The sequence below is a fragment of the Labeo rohita genome, chromosome 7, assembly GCF_022985175.1.
Source record: "Labeo rohita strain BAU-BD-2019 chromosome 7, IGBB_LRoh.1.0, whole genome shotgun sequence".
Lineage (NCBI taxonomy): Eukaryota > Metazoa > Chordata > Actinopteri > Cypriniformes > Cyprinidae > Labeo > Labeo rohita.
The window spans coordinates 21,661,960-21,682,261 of record NC_066875.1 but is presented as its reverse complement, the minus strand read 5'-3'; the positions used below and the strand labels follow the sequence as shown (position 1 = coordinate 21,682,261).

Sequence of the window (20,302 nt, the reverse complement as noted above, 5' to 3'; positions counted from 1 at the left end):
AAAACAAAACAAGAGCTATGGAAAATATGTTTGTTTCTCTGTGTCTAAAACACCTGTTGGTTGAAATTCAAAGGGTTCCTTATAAATTTGAAGATGTAAAAGTGGCTAATTATCTGATGGCCATAAGCAGACATATTTACACTGGAACATCATTAGATAATTAGGCTAAATTCACACTGTCATTGTTTGGGATTGACAAATCCAAAGTTCTGTCATGAACCTCTAGATGGTGCAGTATGATCTAACTCAATCTGACATAATGACATCATTATCACATGGCACAGCTGACTGTTTTTTTCGTATATCAGCAGCCAATGAGCTTGTTGCTCAACATTAAAATATTTGGCTAGTGCTTGCTGTAGCAGTTGCTGCGTCCTTCAGAAACCCACCATCCCCAGCTCCACCTGTATAGATCTGCTACAAGTTGATTTCTTGTATGTTATATATGGGGGTTATTTCATATACGTTCACCCAAAAATTAAAATTCTGTCATTAATTCCTCACCCTCATGTCATTCTAAACCCGTAAGACCTTTGTTCATCTTCGGAACACAAATTAAGATATTTTTGATGAAAACCAAGAGCTTTCTGACCCTGTATAGACAGCAATGTAACTACCACGTTGAAGGCCCAGAAAGGTAGTAAGGACATCGTTAAAATAGTCCATCAGGGGTTTAACCGTAACCGTAAGCTACTAGAATATTTTTTGCATGCAAAGAAAACAAAAATAATGACTTTATTCAACAATTTCTTCTCTCCCATGTCAGTCTTCGACGCACGTGCTGCTGATGGAGCTGATGTTTTGACGTAGAACGTCTATATCTCTTAGTTCATCATCTGTGTATTCTTGTTCAAATAAAGGCTGGGCAAAAAATTGCAAGTCATCTTCTGTCGAAATCTTCAGACATGTTTACGAAGACTTTTTTTTTATGTAGAGTGTGCATCTTCTTTTGCTTGTAAACAAAGTGCAGTGGATCCGGGTTCTATGTCAGCATCAGCATCAGCAGCACCACATGTATGCATTGCGTAGGCTACTCATAAATGGCGGCAGAGACTGACACAAAAGAGAAGAAGAAATTGTTGAATAAAGTCAGTAAAGTTGTCATTTTTGTTTTCTTTGTGCACAAAAAGTACTCAAGCTTCTTAATATTACAGTTGAACTACTTATTTCACATGGACTATTTTAACAATGTCCTTATTACCTCTCTGGGCCTGGGACTGTTTTAGTTGTCTATGCAGGGTCCGAAAGCTCTCAGATTTCATCAGAAATATCTTAATTTGTGTTCCGAAGAAGAACAAAGCTTAACAATGTTAAAGGGTTAGTTCACCCAAAAATGAAAATTCTGTCATTAATTACTCATGTCGTTCCAAACTGTAAGGCCTTTGTTCATATTTGGAACACAAATTAAGATATTTTCTGACCCTACATATACAGCAATGCTACTGAAATGTTCAAATGGCCCAGAAAGGTAGAAAGGACATTATTAAAATAGCCCATGTGACATCAGTTGTTCAACCGTAATGTTATGAAGCTACGAGAATACTTTTTGTGCGCAAAGAAAACAAAAGTAATGACTTACAGGAGTTGGCATTCTGACATAGAACCCGGATGCACTGAGGCTGCAGAGGATGCAGACGCATACGTGATGATACTTTCATGAACACGCTGACATGAAAGAAATTGTTGACTAGTTGTTATTTTTGTTTTCTTTGTGCACAAAAAAGTATTCTTGTAGCTTCATAAAACTGCAGTTGAACCACTGATGTCACATGGACTATTTTATTGATGTCCTTACTACCTTTCTGGGCCTTGCACATGGCAGTTGTGTTGAAGTCAAAGCAGTCAGAAAGCTCTCAGATTTCATCAGAATGTCTTAATCTGTGTACCAAAGATGAAGAAAGTCTTACGGGTTTGGAACAACATGAGGGTGAGTAATTAATGACAGAACTTTCATTTTTGGGTGAACTATCCCTTTTAATTAATCAACAGAAGGTTTATACCTCAGTATGGAGGGTTTGAGTCAGGTGCAGACCAAAGAAACTGTCTAGAGTAGCCCTGGACAGTGGGCTGGATCTAAACCTTCAAATGACACAAAGCTCGTAGCTGCATCTTTGAATATCACCGAAACCTAACACGCAACTCACAACAAGTTGCAGAGAGGCTCTCTCGCACTGTATAACATGACAGATAATTGGTTATGAGTCCGGAAAATTTACTGGTGCAATTCGGTTGTAGAATGCAGCTGTCACTCTTGTAAACAAAAGAAATTTGTGTGAACGCAACCGTATTAATGACTCAAACACAAGACTGGCAACCTTATTCTGCTGCTGGGTGAACGTGGCAGTAGAGGGAGTTCCATAGCTGGAGGAGTGAAGTCATGTAACAACACTGTGCGATTAGTATCAAACGATAGGGATTTAGAACGGTATATTTAGGCGCAGTATTTATTTACTAGTTCACATAATCCTCAAGCATGACACAGGATTTGGTGTGCTGCATAAAACATGCTAGTGTGCAGGACTCGGCTCAAGCATTAACGTCCCCGCTGGACTACTTGATTAGAGAAATAAATATAATTGCATAAAAAATCAGCATCAATAAATAATACTGGAGTGTAAAAATGGGGTTGGAGCAACACTAGACTCAAGTTTCACAGCTCTCAATCTTGTTCTCTTTTCCTTTAAATATTCAAAAGCAAAACAACTAAATCACATTAGAGATTAACTATTGCACATTAGAGTTTCTGTAGTCATCCTATAACATTCAGATAGGGTTTAGCACATTCATTACTGTAAAGTTTGAGAGAAGTTTTTATGTTTTACCTGGTCCTGTGTTTCTCTGTCCAGAGGGGCATTCAGGTAAATGATTCCTTCCCTGTTGATAGTAAAGAGCATTTCTGGAAACTCTCCCTCAAGACTATACTCAACGGGACTGCCACTCCACTTCACCTGCAAACACACACACACACACACAAAACACAACATAGCCAATCAATATCACTGAAGACATTAACAGTAGTTAACTTGAATGAATGTGTATACCCAAAGGCTGATGTTAAAATCAAGATAGCAGATTCTTTATACAATGTGGGAACCATCCAAATGGCTTGGACATCTGATATAAACAACGATGAGATACAGTGTTTGAGGAAAACCCTGCATGTTTAGGCACCGCTGAGAGTTAGCTGATAAGTGCGGTGAGGCAGGCACCTGCCAAAACAAACCAGCTGCCCTCGCGATGGAAGGATTTTCCACTGCTCTCCGACAAATGATGCAAACGGCCCTGGAAAGGGTGTGGAAACGCACCGAAGAAGGAGACGACCCTGTAGAGGGGAGGCATGTGTATCTCCTCAATGCCTTGCCCTCCAGCCGTTTGTTATGGAGATGGCTCTCCAAACTTAAGCACTTTGTATACATCAGCGGGCCTCTCTAAAGATGACCTGCCCACACTGTTTCGAACCGTCAAGAGCAGAGCTTTGAAGAGATTAATGTGTGTCCCCTGCTGTTCTAAAAATGGTGAGCACCAACTAGGGTGATGTCATCTATTTAGTTTCCAAGGCCTGTTTTTGATAGAAGTGATAGAATCCTCTTAGGACGAGACAGTTCATGCCTTTGATGTTTAGTGCTGTGGACTGACAAGAGAGAGTGTTAACAGTTGGATGTTGAAAATATATTCTTTTGATAAGGAGTCCATCCATGCACAGTGAGGAGAACTAGGAGGCCATTGTTATTTTCGTTCTGTTTTGTTTTCTTATGATTTAATCACATCTGCCAAATATCATTCTATAATCATGCAGGTGTCCCAGACACTTGAGCTGGCTGACAATTTATTTAATCACATGTTCTCAGTCACTGTTGTGTCTATCATGACAAAGTAGTCTCCTGCTCCTCCTCCTCCTCAAGTGTTACTAATACTGAATTGGAAATGCTCCATCACTGAGTTATAGGAGGATCAAAGGAGGTTCAAAGTAAAAAGTAAAAAATGCTCATGCATCACAAGATTAGAACTGCACGAATAATCGTTAAAAGATCACGATATCAATTCAAACACCCACGCGATCTCATTTCTATATGACAATGATTCCTCTTATCTATTAAACCTCTGAAAAAGTCTTACTGGAACATAACACTGATGCCTATGGTAGTGATTAAAATTATGCAAGTCATTTTTTAAATGTAATTGGCGTTTCAAATAACGTTTGTGTCAACTGCATTGTTTCGTTATGGCAACAAGTAACTGTTAAAATGTATTTGTCATTGAATCATTGATTCAAGAGATTCGTTCAAAAATGCTGATTCATCCTGAAACAAGTGAAGTATTTATGTGTAAGTCACTGAATTCCTTCAAACCACTTTTTCATAATTTTAATATTAAAAATGGTGTATTAAATATATTGTTTTAAAATACATATATTATATATTAAAATGTTTAATAATTCATTCAAATTAATTAAATCCCTTTAAATAGAATGCAATCAATATTTTGTCACACATTTTTGTCTAGTTCAGAATCGTGGGATAATTGTGATCTCTATTCGAGACAAAAAATTGTGATTCTCTTGCAACTTTTCTATCTCTCGATCTTTTCTTGCAGTTCCAACCTTATTACTCAGAATTGGAGTTTATATCTAGCAATTTATATATTTTATTTATTTATTTATTTATTTTATCCCAAGGCAGAATCAAATTTATATTTCAGTTTGTATTAAAATTGCAATTGTGAGATATACACTCAGTATGTTATTTTATTTAATTTAATTTTATTTTTTTATCCCAAGGCAGAAACAAATTCATATTTCAGTTTGTATTAAAATTGCAATTGTGAGATATACACTCAGTATGTTATTTTATTTTATTTATTTTAAAATAAAATAATAAAATAATAAAATTTATTTATTATTATATTTTATTTTATTTTATTTTTTTATTTTATCCCAAGGCAGAAACAAGCTTCCATATAAACAATACAATTGGAATCGCTTTTAGTTTTTTTTAGTTTTTTTTTTTTTTGAGTTTATATCTCACAATTTTGAGTTTATATTTTAGTTTATATTAAAACTGCAATTGTGAGATATACACTCAGAATTGTGAGGAAAAAAAATGACAAAATGTTAAGATATAGTCAGAGTTAGCTTAATTTAATTTAATTTAATTTAATTTAATTTTAGATTTTATTTTATTTTATCCCAAGGCAGAAATTTAATTTAATTTTATTTAATTTAATCCAAAAGCAGAAACAAGCTTTTATAGGAACAATATCATTGAAATCACTTTCAGAATTATTATTTTTTATAATAATATAAGTAATAAGCTTATATCTCACAATTTTGAGTTTATATTTCAGTTTATATCAAAATTGCAATTGTGAGATATACACTCAGTATCCTGAGAAAAAATGACAGAATTGTGAGATATAAAGTCAGAGTTAGCTTTATTTTATTTTATTTTTTATTTTATGTTATTTTATGTTATTTTATTTTATCTCAAGGCAGAAACAAGCTTAGGAACAATATAATTGGAATCACATTCAGAATTATTATTATTTATTTATTTTTGTTTTTGGTCCATCTTATAAGCTAGTCAGTCAGAATCCACCGAACTTTAAATAGCTTCAGCATTTAAAGTGGTGACTCTGGCAATAACCCCCCTAAACTGGAGACAATTAGGTGGTTCCTTAAAGACACTTGTGTGAAGGACAGAGCGATCAGTCTTCTCCTGAACTTATGTTTAGAACTTCATTAAAATGCAGCACAGTGAAACCCAAGCTCCCTGAAGAGCGTTTCCTGTTTAAGCAAGACATTTTAAAGCACACCAGCATCTTACAAAATAAACTAGAGTATCACGGATCACAGATTTACTGGAACAATGCCATTTTTTTAGCCTGAAGCTTCACGACATCCTCCACAGACTTGATTTAAACATGGCAATTCAAAAACGCTTCTGTTGTCAGCCTATCTATCTCCTATACATACTCAGTCACAAACAGCAAATTGTGTCTCTTGAGCTTTGATTCATCAAGTAGGGTCGATTTGAACGGAAAAAAAATGGAGAGAAAAATTTGATTGCACTATTGTGGCATCAGCTAAACACAGTATGGATGAAATAGGGATGAAGAATGGGTAGCCGCTCAGTTTAGCTGCTCTGCTGAATTGTGTCGCCCCTGTATTTGGCGGATTTGAGTGAGAGCAAACAAACAAAGCTGACATCCCAAGCTCAAGTCATCCACTAAGCATTATGATCAAATAAAGCTCTTTATCTGAAATACCAAAAGTGTTTTGTACGAACACACAGAGTTAAGAGGATTGAGATCAACTTTTTTAGGTTTATTTCTATGCTGTTTTAAAAATAGAAAAACAGAGAAGGATGAAATGAGGAGAGCGTAGCCGATGCCGTTCTTCAGTGTTGCTATGAGAGACAGAGAGAAATGCACGACTCGCAGACTCTGAGTCCTTCATGACCACTAATCTGTTTCATAACCAGTGTAACTCCAGCCACCCACATGCTCATCACAGCACACACGAGTGGGAGGGAAAAAGGCTTTTCCCATAAAAAAAAAGTGAGCACACACACAGCACACGTATTATTGTTCCTTATCTGACTCCCTCACATCAATAGTTCTTTGACAGAAATTAAATATAATGCAATGCAATACCAATCTGGTGTTCCATTACAGCATATTTTGTTCTAGGATAATATTGCTTATATTTTATTTTAAGATTAAAGGTTTTATTTATTTATTTTTTATTTATTTTTATTTTTTTACATTAAGATCAAATTATATATTGATTTGAAATTCAGTTGCATATATCAAAACCAGTACTATAATAAAGAACTGTACACAGGGTTTCTGCAGACTTTTTAAGACCTTTTAGTACCACCTTATGTGAAATTTAGGACCTGTGTTTAATGTAAAAAGAAAACTAAATTCCACCGCTGTCATAAATTATATTTATTACTACGATATACAGTGAACTTCTCATATTAGCAGACAATATTCCACACAAAATATCCCCACAAAAGTACCACATCACTGAGATTTTTTTGTGGTGTAAACAATTTATTCTGAAGCAATAGTTTCATCAGTGTTCTATCAGCTTTTACATACCTAAATCTGCATATTTTTATTTACCTTTAAAAAGGCCTATTTTTTAAACTTTTGAAATGTATGCATCACCTTTCATGTCAAATTATTACAATTTATCAACAAATTCTATAGGGCTGTTAGCAGTCAGATTAAAGGAGAAGTCCACTTCCAAAACAAAGATTCACATATAATGTACTCACCCCCTTGTCATCCAGGATGTTCATGTCTTTCTTTCTTCAGTTGAAGAAAATGCATACTTTTAAACCTACTAAACTACCAGTAGGTGGCGGTAAGTCTCTTAATGAGTGAGTCATTGATTCATTCAGCTTTGATTCAGCTGATTCCTTCAAAACGCTGAATCATTCAGTAACAAAACACCGCCCAGTGTTGCTTGGAGAATGTGCTATACTTCTGCTGTGAAACTTGTTTGGAAATATTTTCGTTGGTGAAAAAGAACAAAACAGTATTATGTATAAAATGTAAGTAACTTTACTTGACTAACTAGTTTACGGAACTAAAATCAGTGTAACATTTGCAATCGTGAGAACATTCATCAAAATAGCTCCCTTGGTATGTTACTGAACTATATCATGGTATAAATAAACTGAGTGAGTTTCTTCAGAGTTTTTTTTTTTTTGTGCTGTTACGCTTATTTGTTTTGAAGCCTCTCAGAACAATCAGTCTTGCTGTTTTTTTTTTTCACTTAAGTTTTAATCAAGTTTGTCCGGTCGGGCAAGTAAAAAACATAAAAAACATTTTAAACTACCTAAAAGGCTGGTTTAGCTCGACTAAAAAAACTTCGGTCTGTCCAATGGTTGTAAACAATCGTTATGTCCGTCAGACTTAAGATATTTTAGCGGTAATGTGACAAAAATATTTGAGACCCATCGAATCTGAATTTAGGACATTTTAAGACTTTTTAAGTCCTTTTATTAGGAAAACTTTATTTAAGATATTTTAAGACTTTTTAAGGACCCGCGGACACCCAAAGGCTCAACAATAAGACATTTCTTTTAACTCTATTATATTAGCAAAAAAAAAAAAACTATTAATATGGTTAAATAAACAATTGAAAAATAAATACATTCTTGCACACATTAAACACATTACTTTGTTTTCTTTTTTTAAAAGACTCCTAAAAAATGATGACATCATGATTATTTCTTAATTCTAATATTTTAAAGTTGAAATCTTATGTGTTAGGTTTAAAAAGCAACATTGAAATCTTCCACCCTGCTTGAGTACATATACCTAGTTTGGAAAGGAAAACATTTTTTTTGTGTGTGTTTGATCCAGGAATTTTAGTGGGTGGAAAGGCGCTATTGTGTGTAGGAGGCACCCACGAAAAGACAGAGGAGGATCTTTTGCTACAAACCCACGGATGACTATAAAACATTATTCTGCAAACACACATCATACACACTTTCTTTCACACGGCATTTCTTTCTACAACAGATTTCACTTTTGCTGTGGAAATACAGTAGATTTAAGATGAACTAAACATAAGTTCTAAAAACTAGAAAGTAGATCTCTCACATCTATCATGACATCAGGTGTTTCATAGACAGTGTCTGTATGTTAAAATGGCAGTGAGTTGTGACTAATATAAAATCTGAACATCAAGCAAAAGGTCATGTCATGATGAAAGCCATGTGCAATTGTGGGATGCTGCCACACTCGCCTTTGAAGAGGATGGAGGCAATATAAAACAGACTCATGTTAATATATATATATATATATATATATATATCACACACACACGCACACACAGGATATCAATTTCATGCCGTCAGTGCACCTAGAGTCCTCTGCTTTTGTCATACCTGTGAGATCGGGATGGGATATGGTCCAGGCAGATTCTCCTGCAGTCTCACAGGGTCAGGTGAGGCCCATGCGTTCCCAGTCACCTCCACTAAGACAGTTCCAGTGGAGAAGAATGCGTTGGCTTTGCCAGCCATGTCCTGCACCATTACAGACAGCTTGTAGCGGCCACACATCTCTGGATCTAGAGTTGAGGCACCTGGACAGATAGACACAATAAAGAAAAAAAAGACACAATCAGATCAACAATACACCAAAAATGGCTGAAAAGGGAAAAGATTTAGTAATGATGCATATATGTGTGGGTTGTTGACGTGACATGGCATTTTCACTGTCCCACAAGATAAAAATGAATACAATTAATATTGTCGTTATTTAAAATGCAGTTAAACTTTTCTTTGTCCTACATGGACCTGTTGTTATAAAAGCTGCAGTGGTATTTGATTTTTTAAATTTTTGAGCCAAATGTCAAAATTGTCCTATGGTGTGACTGTCTCAAGCATGGTTCAATAAATTCCCAACTTCCTAACCCAACTTTTATAAATTAAAAAGAAAAGGATAAAAATGTTAATAAACAGCTCCAGCATAATTATACAAGTGTTTATTTTAGTAAATGGCAATACTTTTATTCATCCATATATTTCTGAAAGTGTAGGAACTTGATACATTTGGTCTCTGAAAAACATGTCGTTTGGTGTGACACTATATCCTGATTTTAAATCGGCCAATTCCAAAAAAAACTTTAATTACTTGAAGGACCCCATTCATGATCATGTTATTGAAGACCCCTGTCAAGTCCATGACATGTGCACATGGTCAATTTTTGTCTCACACTTTTGGTGTGACACCCCTAAATTATATTTCTAAATAATACTTGCTAAGAAATTTGAAAAGTAACAAAAGGTTACTATGGAATAGCAAGGTCATTAATCGACACAAAAAGTCCTATGGTGTGACAGATAATGTCCTCCAGTATGATGCCTGTACTGTCACACCATAGGACAAGGTCTCTTTAAGAAGCATTTTAAATAATTAAATAAGATTTGTTTAACTCCTTTTTATTATTTTTTGATCATTTTCAGTGTTCTTAAATGTAATAATTACATTAAACTATTTGTGACCCTGGACCACAAAACCAGTCTTAAGTAGCACGGGTATATTTGTAGCAATAGCCAAAAATACATTATGGGTCAAAATTATTGATTTTCCTAATGAAAAATCATTAGGAAATTAAGTAAAGATCATGTTCCATGAAGATATTTTGTAAAATTCCTACTGTAAATATATGAAAACTTAATTTTTGATTAGTAATATACATTGTTAAGAACTTTATTTGGACAACTTTAAATGCAATTTTCTCAATATTTTGATTTATTTGCAACCTCAGATTCCAAGTTTTAAAATAGGTGTATCTCGACTAAATATTGTCCTATCCTAACAAACCATACAACAATGGAAAGCTTATTAATTGAAAAATTGACCCTTATGACTGGTTTTGTGATCCAGTGTCACATTTTCTGATGTTTTTTCAGAAAACTTGTACTGTTATAAACTGTCATGAAAATAAGTATGATACTTTGTTTCTGAAACCGAAAACAGAACTGAGGGAGAGAAATTAGTGGAAGAGAGAGGGCACGGAAATATATAGAGAGAATTAACAGGGATCCACCAGAAGGCAGGAGATCCTAAGAGAACAATGCAGAAAGTAAATAGAATCAAAATAATTTTAAAAACATGTACTTAAATAAAATCATTCACATCTTAATGAATATAGTTTGAATATCAATCATATTTAGCTGTGTCACACATGTATACAATAAGTGCAATGTATCAAATGATTCATTTAAATGTAAGTACATAGTGGTTAAGGCCACCTAATATAAAGTGGGGCCCATTATAGTTGTTTATATTATTATTTTCCATTGTTGTTTAGTTTTATGGCTGTGTTTCAAGGGCTGTATGTCTTCATGAATAAGAGATAAGTGAGAATGTTTATGGAAACTCAAGGTTTATGGGATGCTGTTGTAATCTAACACTACATGTTAGATTTGTGTTAGTCAGACGAAGTCTGAGCACTGAGACATACACAACTAAAACTATTCAATAAACTCTGCTCCTTTTTTATCATCATCACTTCATCTCCTGCTTCTACACTTCACTGGCTTTACTCAGTCAACTTCTTGGCTGATAGAAAACTGTTGATTCAGTTTAGGGTACCAGACAAAACAGATATTTTCTGACAGGATTTGGCGTCTGGGGCTGAGTTTGTTATTTCTTGCATTAAGACATAATCTAACAGTGTCTTTAACTACTATGTACTATGTAGTTAAATTAACCATTTGACACAATTAATACAATTTGATTAGATTGTGTAAATACATGTTTTTACATTGTACTTACATTTGAAAACATTAAAGAAGTTAATTACAGATGTAGTAGTTACATCTATAATTAAACTGTTGACCCCTACCTCTACCCACTAAACCTAACCATACCACCAAAAACTGCCCATAAACTTACTTGTATGTCCCCTCATTAGCAGAAAAAGTGTTTTGCTATTCAACATAAACATGATAGGTACATTGCACCTAACAATTTATTATTTAATTATTAAGTACATATACTCGAAGAAACGCTGGTTTGTTTTTTTAACCCGACCGCTGGGTTATGCCCGTTGGGTCATTATGTTGGGTTATTTTTCTAGTGTTGGGAAGTTTTTGTGTAACCCAGCTGTTGGGTTAGTGGCTGGGTCAATCTCACTGACTGCTGAAACTATACACCCCTCCCCTTCCTCCGACGAAACAACAGGATCAGGAAAGGTCCGTGAGCTAGGATTCGAACTTGGGACAAAGCGCAACGCCGCTATATGTGACCCTGGACCACAAAACCAGTCATAAGGGTAAATTTTTCGAAACTGAGCTTTATACACCATCTGAAAGTTGAATAAACAAGCTTTCCACTGATGTATGGTTTGTTAGGATGGGACAATATTTGGCCGAGATACGACTATTTGAATATATGGAATCTGAGGGTGCAAAAAAATCAAAATATTGAGAAAATCACCTTTAAAGTTGTCCAAATGAAGCTCTTAGTAATGCATATTACTAATCAAAAACTAAGTTTTGATATATTTACAGTAGGAATGTTACTAAATATCTTAATGAAACATGATCTTTACTTAATTTCCTAATGATTTTTGGCATAAAAGATAAATCGATAATTTTGACCCATACAATGTATTTTTGGCTATTGCTACAAATATACCCCAGCAACTTAAGACTGGTTTTGTTGTCCAGGGTCACATATGTCATCACGCTGCACACGAGGCTATTGACGCAGACGGAAATAGATTTTTAACAATGCAAATTTCTTTACTGTCAATTTTGATATAAAGTTGCATATAAAATGATCAAAATCTTTTTCTTTCAAAAACAAAACAAAACAAAAAAAAAAACTTTACAATAAGGTGTCATTTGTTTACATTAGTTAATGTATTAATTAACATGAACAAACAATGAAAAATACTTTTATTACTGTATTTATTAAAAAAAAATACAGTTGCTCATTGTTAGCTCATGTTAGTTCACAGTGCATTAACTGCACATGTTAACAAATGAACCTTACTGTAAAGTTTGTTTAACAAAAAGGTTGTTTAACAAAAGGTATATCTATTGTCTGCACTGCCACATGAAAACAGTGTACAAACACTCTCTGAGCGTATTAAGCCTCTGTTTTTATCTCTCTCTCTCTCTCTGAGCTAATGCCAGGCTGTTCTGGTTATATTTGAACCAAAATCCTCTGAGCTGACCTGGTGGCTCAGGCTCTCGATGACTCATTCAAATTAACCGTCTTTCTTCTCTGGCTCTGTAAGGTTTGGCACTGGCTCAAAATCATTTTAATTTAGCGGCCATGTTTAAAAAAAACCAAAGGGCAATGTTGTTAACAGCTGAGTTAACAATGCAATAAGCAGAGCGTATTGGACTGGCTGAGTGAAAGAGAGAAAGAGAGTTATTAGCTGATTTCATGGTGGAATTAGGCTGAGAAAAATGACAGATAAGGAAGAGAAACGAAAAAGGGATACTGTCTTTCAATTTAAACCAAGACGCTAAAAGCATGAGGGCGCTCATTCACAAGAAAAGAGGTATTATACTATGCCTTTTCAGGATTTGACTGATCGATGGCATGGTGTTTAAGAGACACTGACTTATGTAATGCTTATCATATTATGCCAAATGTATTTATTTAATTCATCCTAATATTAGTCACACACAAGCAGGAGCAGTTTATTACCATCCTCTGTAAGAGACACTTCTCCAGTGATGGAATCGATGGAGAACATGTGGCTGGCAGGGATGCGTGGTATCTGGTCGAGAAGACTGAAACGCAGGTCCGCGTGGGCGGTGTTTCGGTCGTCTCGGTCCAGCGCTTCCACCTGCATGAACGGGATTCCTGTGACAATGACACACACACATATATCAGAATTATTTATCACACTCTACATAAACCGACTGAACTGACACATTTAGATTGAGGAGCAAATGGTGGTTATTTGCATATTAACAGAACTGAATTTCAAAAATAGCTTTTTTCTTACAGTTATATCATTTTATTAATATACAGTGTGAAAGGAGACAGGAAACGACAGCAAAAAGAGGGAGGAATGAGACTGGCTATACTGCACAATAAATAAATTTGTAATTACTGGCATGAGTCGACAGCTGGCTATAAAGCTTAAAGGAGAAGTCCACTTCTAGAACAAAAATCTACAGATAATTTACACACCTGATTGTCACCTATGTCTTTATTTCTTCAGTCGTAAAGAAATTATGTTTTTTTGAGGAAAACATTTCAGGATTTCTCTCCATATAGCGGATTTCTATGGTGCCTACGAGTTTGAACGTCCAAAATGCAGTTTAAACGCAGCTTCAAAAGGCTCTAAAAAATCTCAGCTGAGGAAGAAGGGTCTTGTCTAGTAAAACGATCAATCATTTTCTAAATAAAAATAAAAATGTATATACTTTTTAACCTCAAATGCTCGTCCTGTCTAGCTCTGTGTGCACTCTGTGCAGTGACGTAACTTTGTTTTAAAAAGTGGGTGGGACACTTTTTTTTAATGCGTTTTTGCCTTCATTATTATAGGCCTGTGAATAAACGTCAATGAATAAATGCACAGATATGCAATAAACATTTGCGCTCCTAAACAGTCTAGTGGTAGAATTTGCGTTAGGCCTATAGGAGGTTTTGGGTTCTAATCTACCATGTTAATTTCTTTTTCCCACTTAATAAAATCAGAGATGTTCATCAGTAATTGTATATGCAGAGCAGGGACACAGTTTTGTTTTGTGATTTAACCGGATAGATAGATAATATAATATATATAATAGATAGTCTCCGCAACATTTAAGCGATGGATTGAAGCGCTGCGTGAGACTGTGCACGAGCCACAAGAGAACGTTCTGTCACTAAAACACTGCAGTGAACATTCATGATTTTTAAAAAAAAACAATAGATTCGACCTTGCCGCGAGATGTTTCAAAAAAGTGATGGAGACCATATCGACCATGGCAAAAAGTGGTGGGGACATGTCCCACCTGTCCCACCCGTAAATTACGCCTATGACTCTATGTATTCTGGTTCAAGATAGTTAGGTTATGTCGAAAAACTCCCATCTCATTTTCTCCTCCAACTTCAAAAATCGTACTACATTGCTGCAGAAGTACCGATCCAGTATTCACAAAGTGAACGTGTGAAGATAAAAAAAAAAAAACAGTGTAAAACAGCGATGTAGGACGATTTTAAAGTTGGAGAAGAAAAAGAGATGGGAGTGTTTACAACCTAGCCTAACGGTACTAACCCGGAATGCACAGAGTACACGTAGAGCTAGACAAGAAAATATACAAATTGTCATTGTTTTTTTAGAAAATAACCGATTGTTTCGCTAGATAAGACCCTTCTCCCTCAGCTGGGATCGAGGCCTTAGAAGGTGCATTTAAACTACATTTTGGAAGTTCAAACTCGGGGGCACCATAGAAGTCCACTGTATGGAGAGAAATCCTGATTTTTTTTCCCTCAAAAAACATAATTTCAAACTTAAGAAAGAAAGACATTAAAATCTTGGGTGAATTATCTGTAAATATTTGTTCTGGAAGTGAACTTCTCTTTTAATTTTGTTCAAACCTGAATGCATTCTACTTTCTTTAATTGCCCCATTTTTAATGTTTGATTGCAATCAAGTGATTGCAAAACAGCTTACAATCTCACAACTAGCCTGACATTCAACACTTGTCATTATTGATGTGCTATATTCAAATAATTGCCAATGTGTATTCAACATAAGAGGATGACACTGTGCTGACAGTGATGTTGAATCAGAACCATTATTTTTTAAGCATGTTCATTTTCTTCCTTAGTATGAAGCCTTTGAGGTCAGAGTACATGAGTCTTTTTATTGTGATGTTCTTAAAATAAGTGATGAGTAATATCTGAACATTAATGAGCAAAATCATTTTTCATTTCGATTGTTATTCACTCCAGCCTCCGTTAGCGTTTCTGAGAAAATATTCAAGAACCTGAAGAACATGAGTGTTAGCATTTCAAGGACATTTCATCTGTCATCACAGTGATGATGTACAGGTAAAACATTTTGTCCTTATATCTAAAAGCTCTTCATGTGTCTCATTATGGAAAGAAAAAAGGAAAAAAAATCCATTCAATTACGCCACACTAAGCTATTTCTAACCGTGCCACTATCGTACTCTAATTTATGGTGTGGTGTAAGAAATATGTGACATTCAGACTAACAGTTTATCTCATTGAGTAATGCACGCCTGCAGAATTTAAGAAAAAGTCAAGGCAATTAGGATAAGCATCAAGCAGAGGAAGTTCTCTGGCGCAGGCCTGCTGAGCGCCTCCCCACCCACCTTTGAGAAGCCCCAGCTGCACGCTGCCTCTCATGCTCTCTTCCAAGAACACCGGCACGTTGTCGTTCTTATCGATGACGCACACCTCGACGGTAAAGCTCTGAGTGTGCATGGACTTTGTGAAGGACACCTGGGAAAAAATACTCAGGTCAAAGCACTCAAGCAGCATGTCTTATTAGAGCTCATACATTTTTGCTTCACGTTCCATTGGCAGGCAATTTTCATCATTTGTTATTTTGAGGCTGCCACCGGATGTACTGGACGTGAAGTTTTACATGCTGAAAAACGAACTGAGTGGCGTAGGTTTCATTTGAACTAAAGAAAGAGACTCAAGAAGCCATGTGCTGTAGCAGTCAAGAATGAATTTAGACGTATTTTAAAAGAATGAATGACAAAAAGTAAATATAATTGGTACATATGTAAGTGTACACTACCAGTCAAAAGTTTTTGAACAGCAAGATTTTTAATGATTTTAAAGAAGTCTCTTCTGCTCACCAAGACTGTATTTATTTGATCCGAAGTACAGCAAAAACAGTAACATTTTGAAATATTTTTGCTATTTAAAATAGCTTTTATATTTGAATATATTTTAAAAATTAATTTATTCCTATAATGTAATGTATTTATTATTATAATGTTGAAAACAGCTGAGTAGATTTTTTTTCAGGTTCCTTTGATGAATAGAAAGTTCAGAAGAACAGCATTTATCTGAAATAGAAATCTTTCGTAACATTACAAATGTCTTTATCATCACTTTTGATCAATTTAAAGCATCCTTGCTAAACAAAAGTATTAATTATAACATAATTATAATAATATAATATATAATTTTGCACCCCACAAAACAACAACAACAAAAGTTACTGACTCCAAGTTTTTCCAGTCATATAGTGTATAATGTTACAAAATGTTTATTTTACGGTTTCTTAATTAGTTGCTTATTAGCATGCATATTACTAGAATATTAGCCATTTATTAGTACTAATAAAGCACATATTAATGCCTTATTCTACATGACCTTATTCTACATCCCTAATCCTACCCAATACCTAAACTTAACAACTACCTTACTAACTATTAATAAGCAGCAAATTAGGAATTTATTGAGGGAAAAATCATAGTTACTAGTGAATAAGTGTTCCCTATTCTAAAGTATTACCGTAATTTTTATTTCAGATAAATGTTGATCTTTCTATTCATCAAAGGATCCTGAAAAAACTATACTCAACTGTTTTAAATACTGACAATAATAAACCATTCTTGAACATCAAATCAGAATATTAGAATGATTTCTGAAGGATCACGTGACACTGAAGGCTGGAGTAATGATGCAGAAAATTTAGCTTTGAACACAGGAATAAATTACATTTTAAAATATATTCAAATAGAAAGCAGATATTTTAAATAGTAAAAATATTTCACAATTTTACTGCTCTTGCTGTATGTTGGATCAGATAAATGCAGGCTTGGTGAGAAGAAGAGAATTCTTTAAAAAACATTACAAATCTTACGGTTCAAAAACTTATGACTGGTAGTGTATCTTTAATGTATTTTGAAATATTACATTAAATATAGGTCTAAGACAATTCTGCACCTGCAAAGAGTAAGACGGCTGCTTCTCTCTGTCCAGAGGTTTAAGGGCGTACAGGAAGCCTGACTCCACCCCAAAAATCCCTTCATCGTCTCCACTTACACTCAGATCAGAATAGGTCAGGGGGAGATCTGGCAACTGTGAAAACAAAATATGGTAAGTATATAAAAACACAAACTATAAATATCCATAAAGTGAAATCTTGTTATGTGTAGTTGTCAAAAGATAAACATCTAACATCTATTGCTTTATTCATTTGTTTAACAGACAGCATTATGTATGAGAAATGGCTCTTGTGGGCGCTGGCTCAGTTTACACTTGGCATCAATGCAATCTCTATATCTGGATGTTGTAAACACGTTGAAAAAAACAAAAGTTTAAAAGCTTTCGTGAACTGCTTGTTATATTGAGAAAGTTGGAGACGCAGTTTGTGATTGATTACTTAATGATACAGTCATCATATCTACATAAAAAAAAAGAAAAAGAAATCACACAAACCCTACCTATTACACCAAAATCCGGCTTTACCAGGTCTGGTACGCTTAGCCACCTAAATTATTTTTTTAAAGAATGACTGCTTTGCATTGAGGCTTTTTGCTCAAGGCTTTTTTCTGCGGTTATCAACCTCTTCATTTTGCAGTCGCCAATGCCTTTTTATCAGCATGGAAAACCTTTTCAAAAATCTTTTCAAACAGTGAATATACACAGAACACACAAAAAAGTTCCCTTTATAATCAGTGAAGCTGTGAATCACTTCAGCTCTGCACTCTTGCAAAAAACAAAACAAAACAAAAAAACCCATTAACAGTCAATGAAGCTGTCTGCACTACATAAGGTATATCTTTAAGGTATATATTTACATTGTGTCTGTACTTCGTTGGTAACAATAAAAGTGTCTCCACTAATCAAAACTAAGCAGGTGACATTCAAATGTATCTGATTGGCCATTGTGTCCTTTTGCTTTGTGTTTGGTTATAATGTTTCATGCTTCAAAATAGCACATTGTTGAAAATAACATTTGCCACAGTGGTGCTACATTTAAGCAGAATGCGGGTTTATCTGACACTTTACAGTTATGTAATTGCAAGAGCCGTAATCATAATCATATATTTTTTTTTTATTAATTACGTAATTTAATTAGTTATCTAGATACAAAAGCTACTTTATGGGGACAAATTAAACAAGCTACTAACTGGCTAATTTTACGAGCTACTTGATTAAATCATGGTGAACATATTTTGCTGCCTTCAAGCGCACATACTGTGAAACAGAGTCAGGCATTCTGGCCCCATTTTATATTAGGTGGCCTTAACTACTACGTACTTACATAGTACAGTGTACTTATTGTGTTCATATTGTATTGCAAAACACTTCAGCTGCAATTCAGATGGGATACGGGTAAGATTTAGGACAGGTTTGGTGGTATGGGTAGGTTTAAGGGTGGGTTCAGGTCTAAGGGATGGGTCAACAGTGTTATTATAAATGTAACTACACAAATTAAATACAATTGTAACTACATGCAGTCTAATGTAAAAGCATGTATGTACAAAATATGTGCATTGTACCAAATGATTCATTTAAATGTAAGTACATAGTAGTTAAAAGCACAATATGTACGTTTTCGCCGCTACAGGGTGCATATTTAAAACAAACAAAGAAACAAAAGTGTAGTTTTATGACCCTGTGATTGAGTGTGGAATCATGGGAGTTGTTGTCTTTATCCCCACAGCCGATGCAAATGTCGGGACTTGGGCAGAAATCATGTCCTTGAATGAGCTAATGTATTAAAGACTTTTTAAGGTCACTGTAGTATGAAGCAGGGTGGCCTTGAAAGTCGTGGAAGCAAAATGAGGATACTGGAGTGATTGCTAATGAAGGATGAGCGCGATACACAGCTTGAAAGCAGCGTAGCCTTTATTATGCCATGTGTATGTAGGAAAATGCAGTGCTATTTTATCATACTAGGTACATCTGAGCGTGTTGAAAGTTTTGTTGTAATGCTACTCTGTACGTTCGTCACCTGTCTAATAAAATGCATAACATATTTGCATAACAAAGTGTTTTCTTTAAAGAGGTCATCGGATGCTAAGTTCACTTTTACATGTTGTTTGAACATTAATGTGTGTTGGCAGTGTATGTACAAATCTACCCTATAATGATAAAAATCCATGCAGTGGTTTTTAATTAATCTGTAAAAATAATATCCCCTTTTTCAGATTGAGCCGTTCTCGGATGCCTGTTGTTGTGGTGTCACACCGACAGAGGCCGCTCCCAAATACTTGACTGACATGAGCGTCTTACCTCAGATCAGCTGTAACAGTCTGCCAAGTATATCTCTGATTGAGCGATTGAGGTGTTTTGTTGCTGGATGTAATAATGAACATAGTGGTCGTCATTTACTCCCATCATCTGAGCATCTTAAAATGCAGTAGATTACGTTTGTTTGTGAAGGGAATGCGCCTCCCGCATATATACATATATCCGTCTATGTTCACGCGAATCATTCATGATTCAGCTTCACTTACAGCAGAAGTGAGTATAAGGGTTTTTTTATGAATCTTTGCGATCGCCTTTCCTAATAAAAGTTTAGCGGCTAAACGCAGCTAAAGTAAACAGGCTCATCTTTCCACAGAGAGAAGAGAGGGGCGGGGCGAGCAGAGCTCATTTGCATTTAAAGCAGCCTCGACCAGAATGAGATGATTTTTGCAGAGCTGATTTTGGCAAGGTAAAAAGGGTGTTGTTTTACACAACCATTGAACATTTTTAACCAAAGTATATTATAGACTTTTTATTAAGACCCTAAAGAATCATATCAACTTGTGGAAAATGGGCATCCGATGACCCCTTACATATTATGCCTTTAAGGCCACTGAATATAAAGTGGGAC

General features: G+C 35.1%; 1 protein-coding gene across 2 annotated transcripts in view; it reads right to left on the bottom strand.

The window, feature by feature from the left end:
- cdh16 (cadherin 16, KSP-cadherin) overlaps nt 1–20,302 on the bottom strand; it is a 50,125-nt gene that overhangs the window by 25,273 nt on the left and 4,550 nt on the right. For both annotated transcript variants that reach the window (XM_051115549.1, XM_051115550.1), the window contains exons 4-8: nt 17,419–17,553; nt 15,825–15,954; nt 13,195–13,353; nt 8,907–9,103; nt 2,823–2,948 (exon numbers count right to left, since the gene is read on the bottom strand). In XM_051115549.1, coding sequence (XP_050971506.1) covers nt 2,823–2,948; nt 8,907–9,103; nt 13,195–13,353; nt 15,825–15,954; nt 17,419–17,553 — 747 coding nt within the window. The remainder of the gene's footprint in view (nt 1–2,822; nt 2,949–8,906; nt 9,104–13,194; nt 13,354–15,824; nt 15,955–17,418; nt 17,554–20,302) is intronic.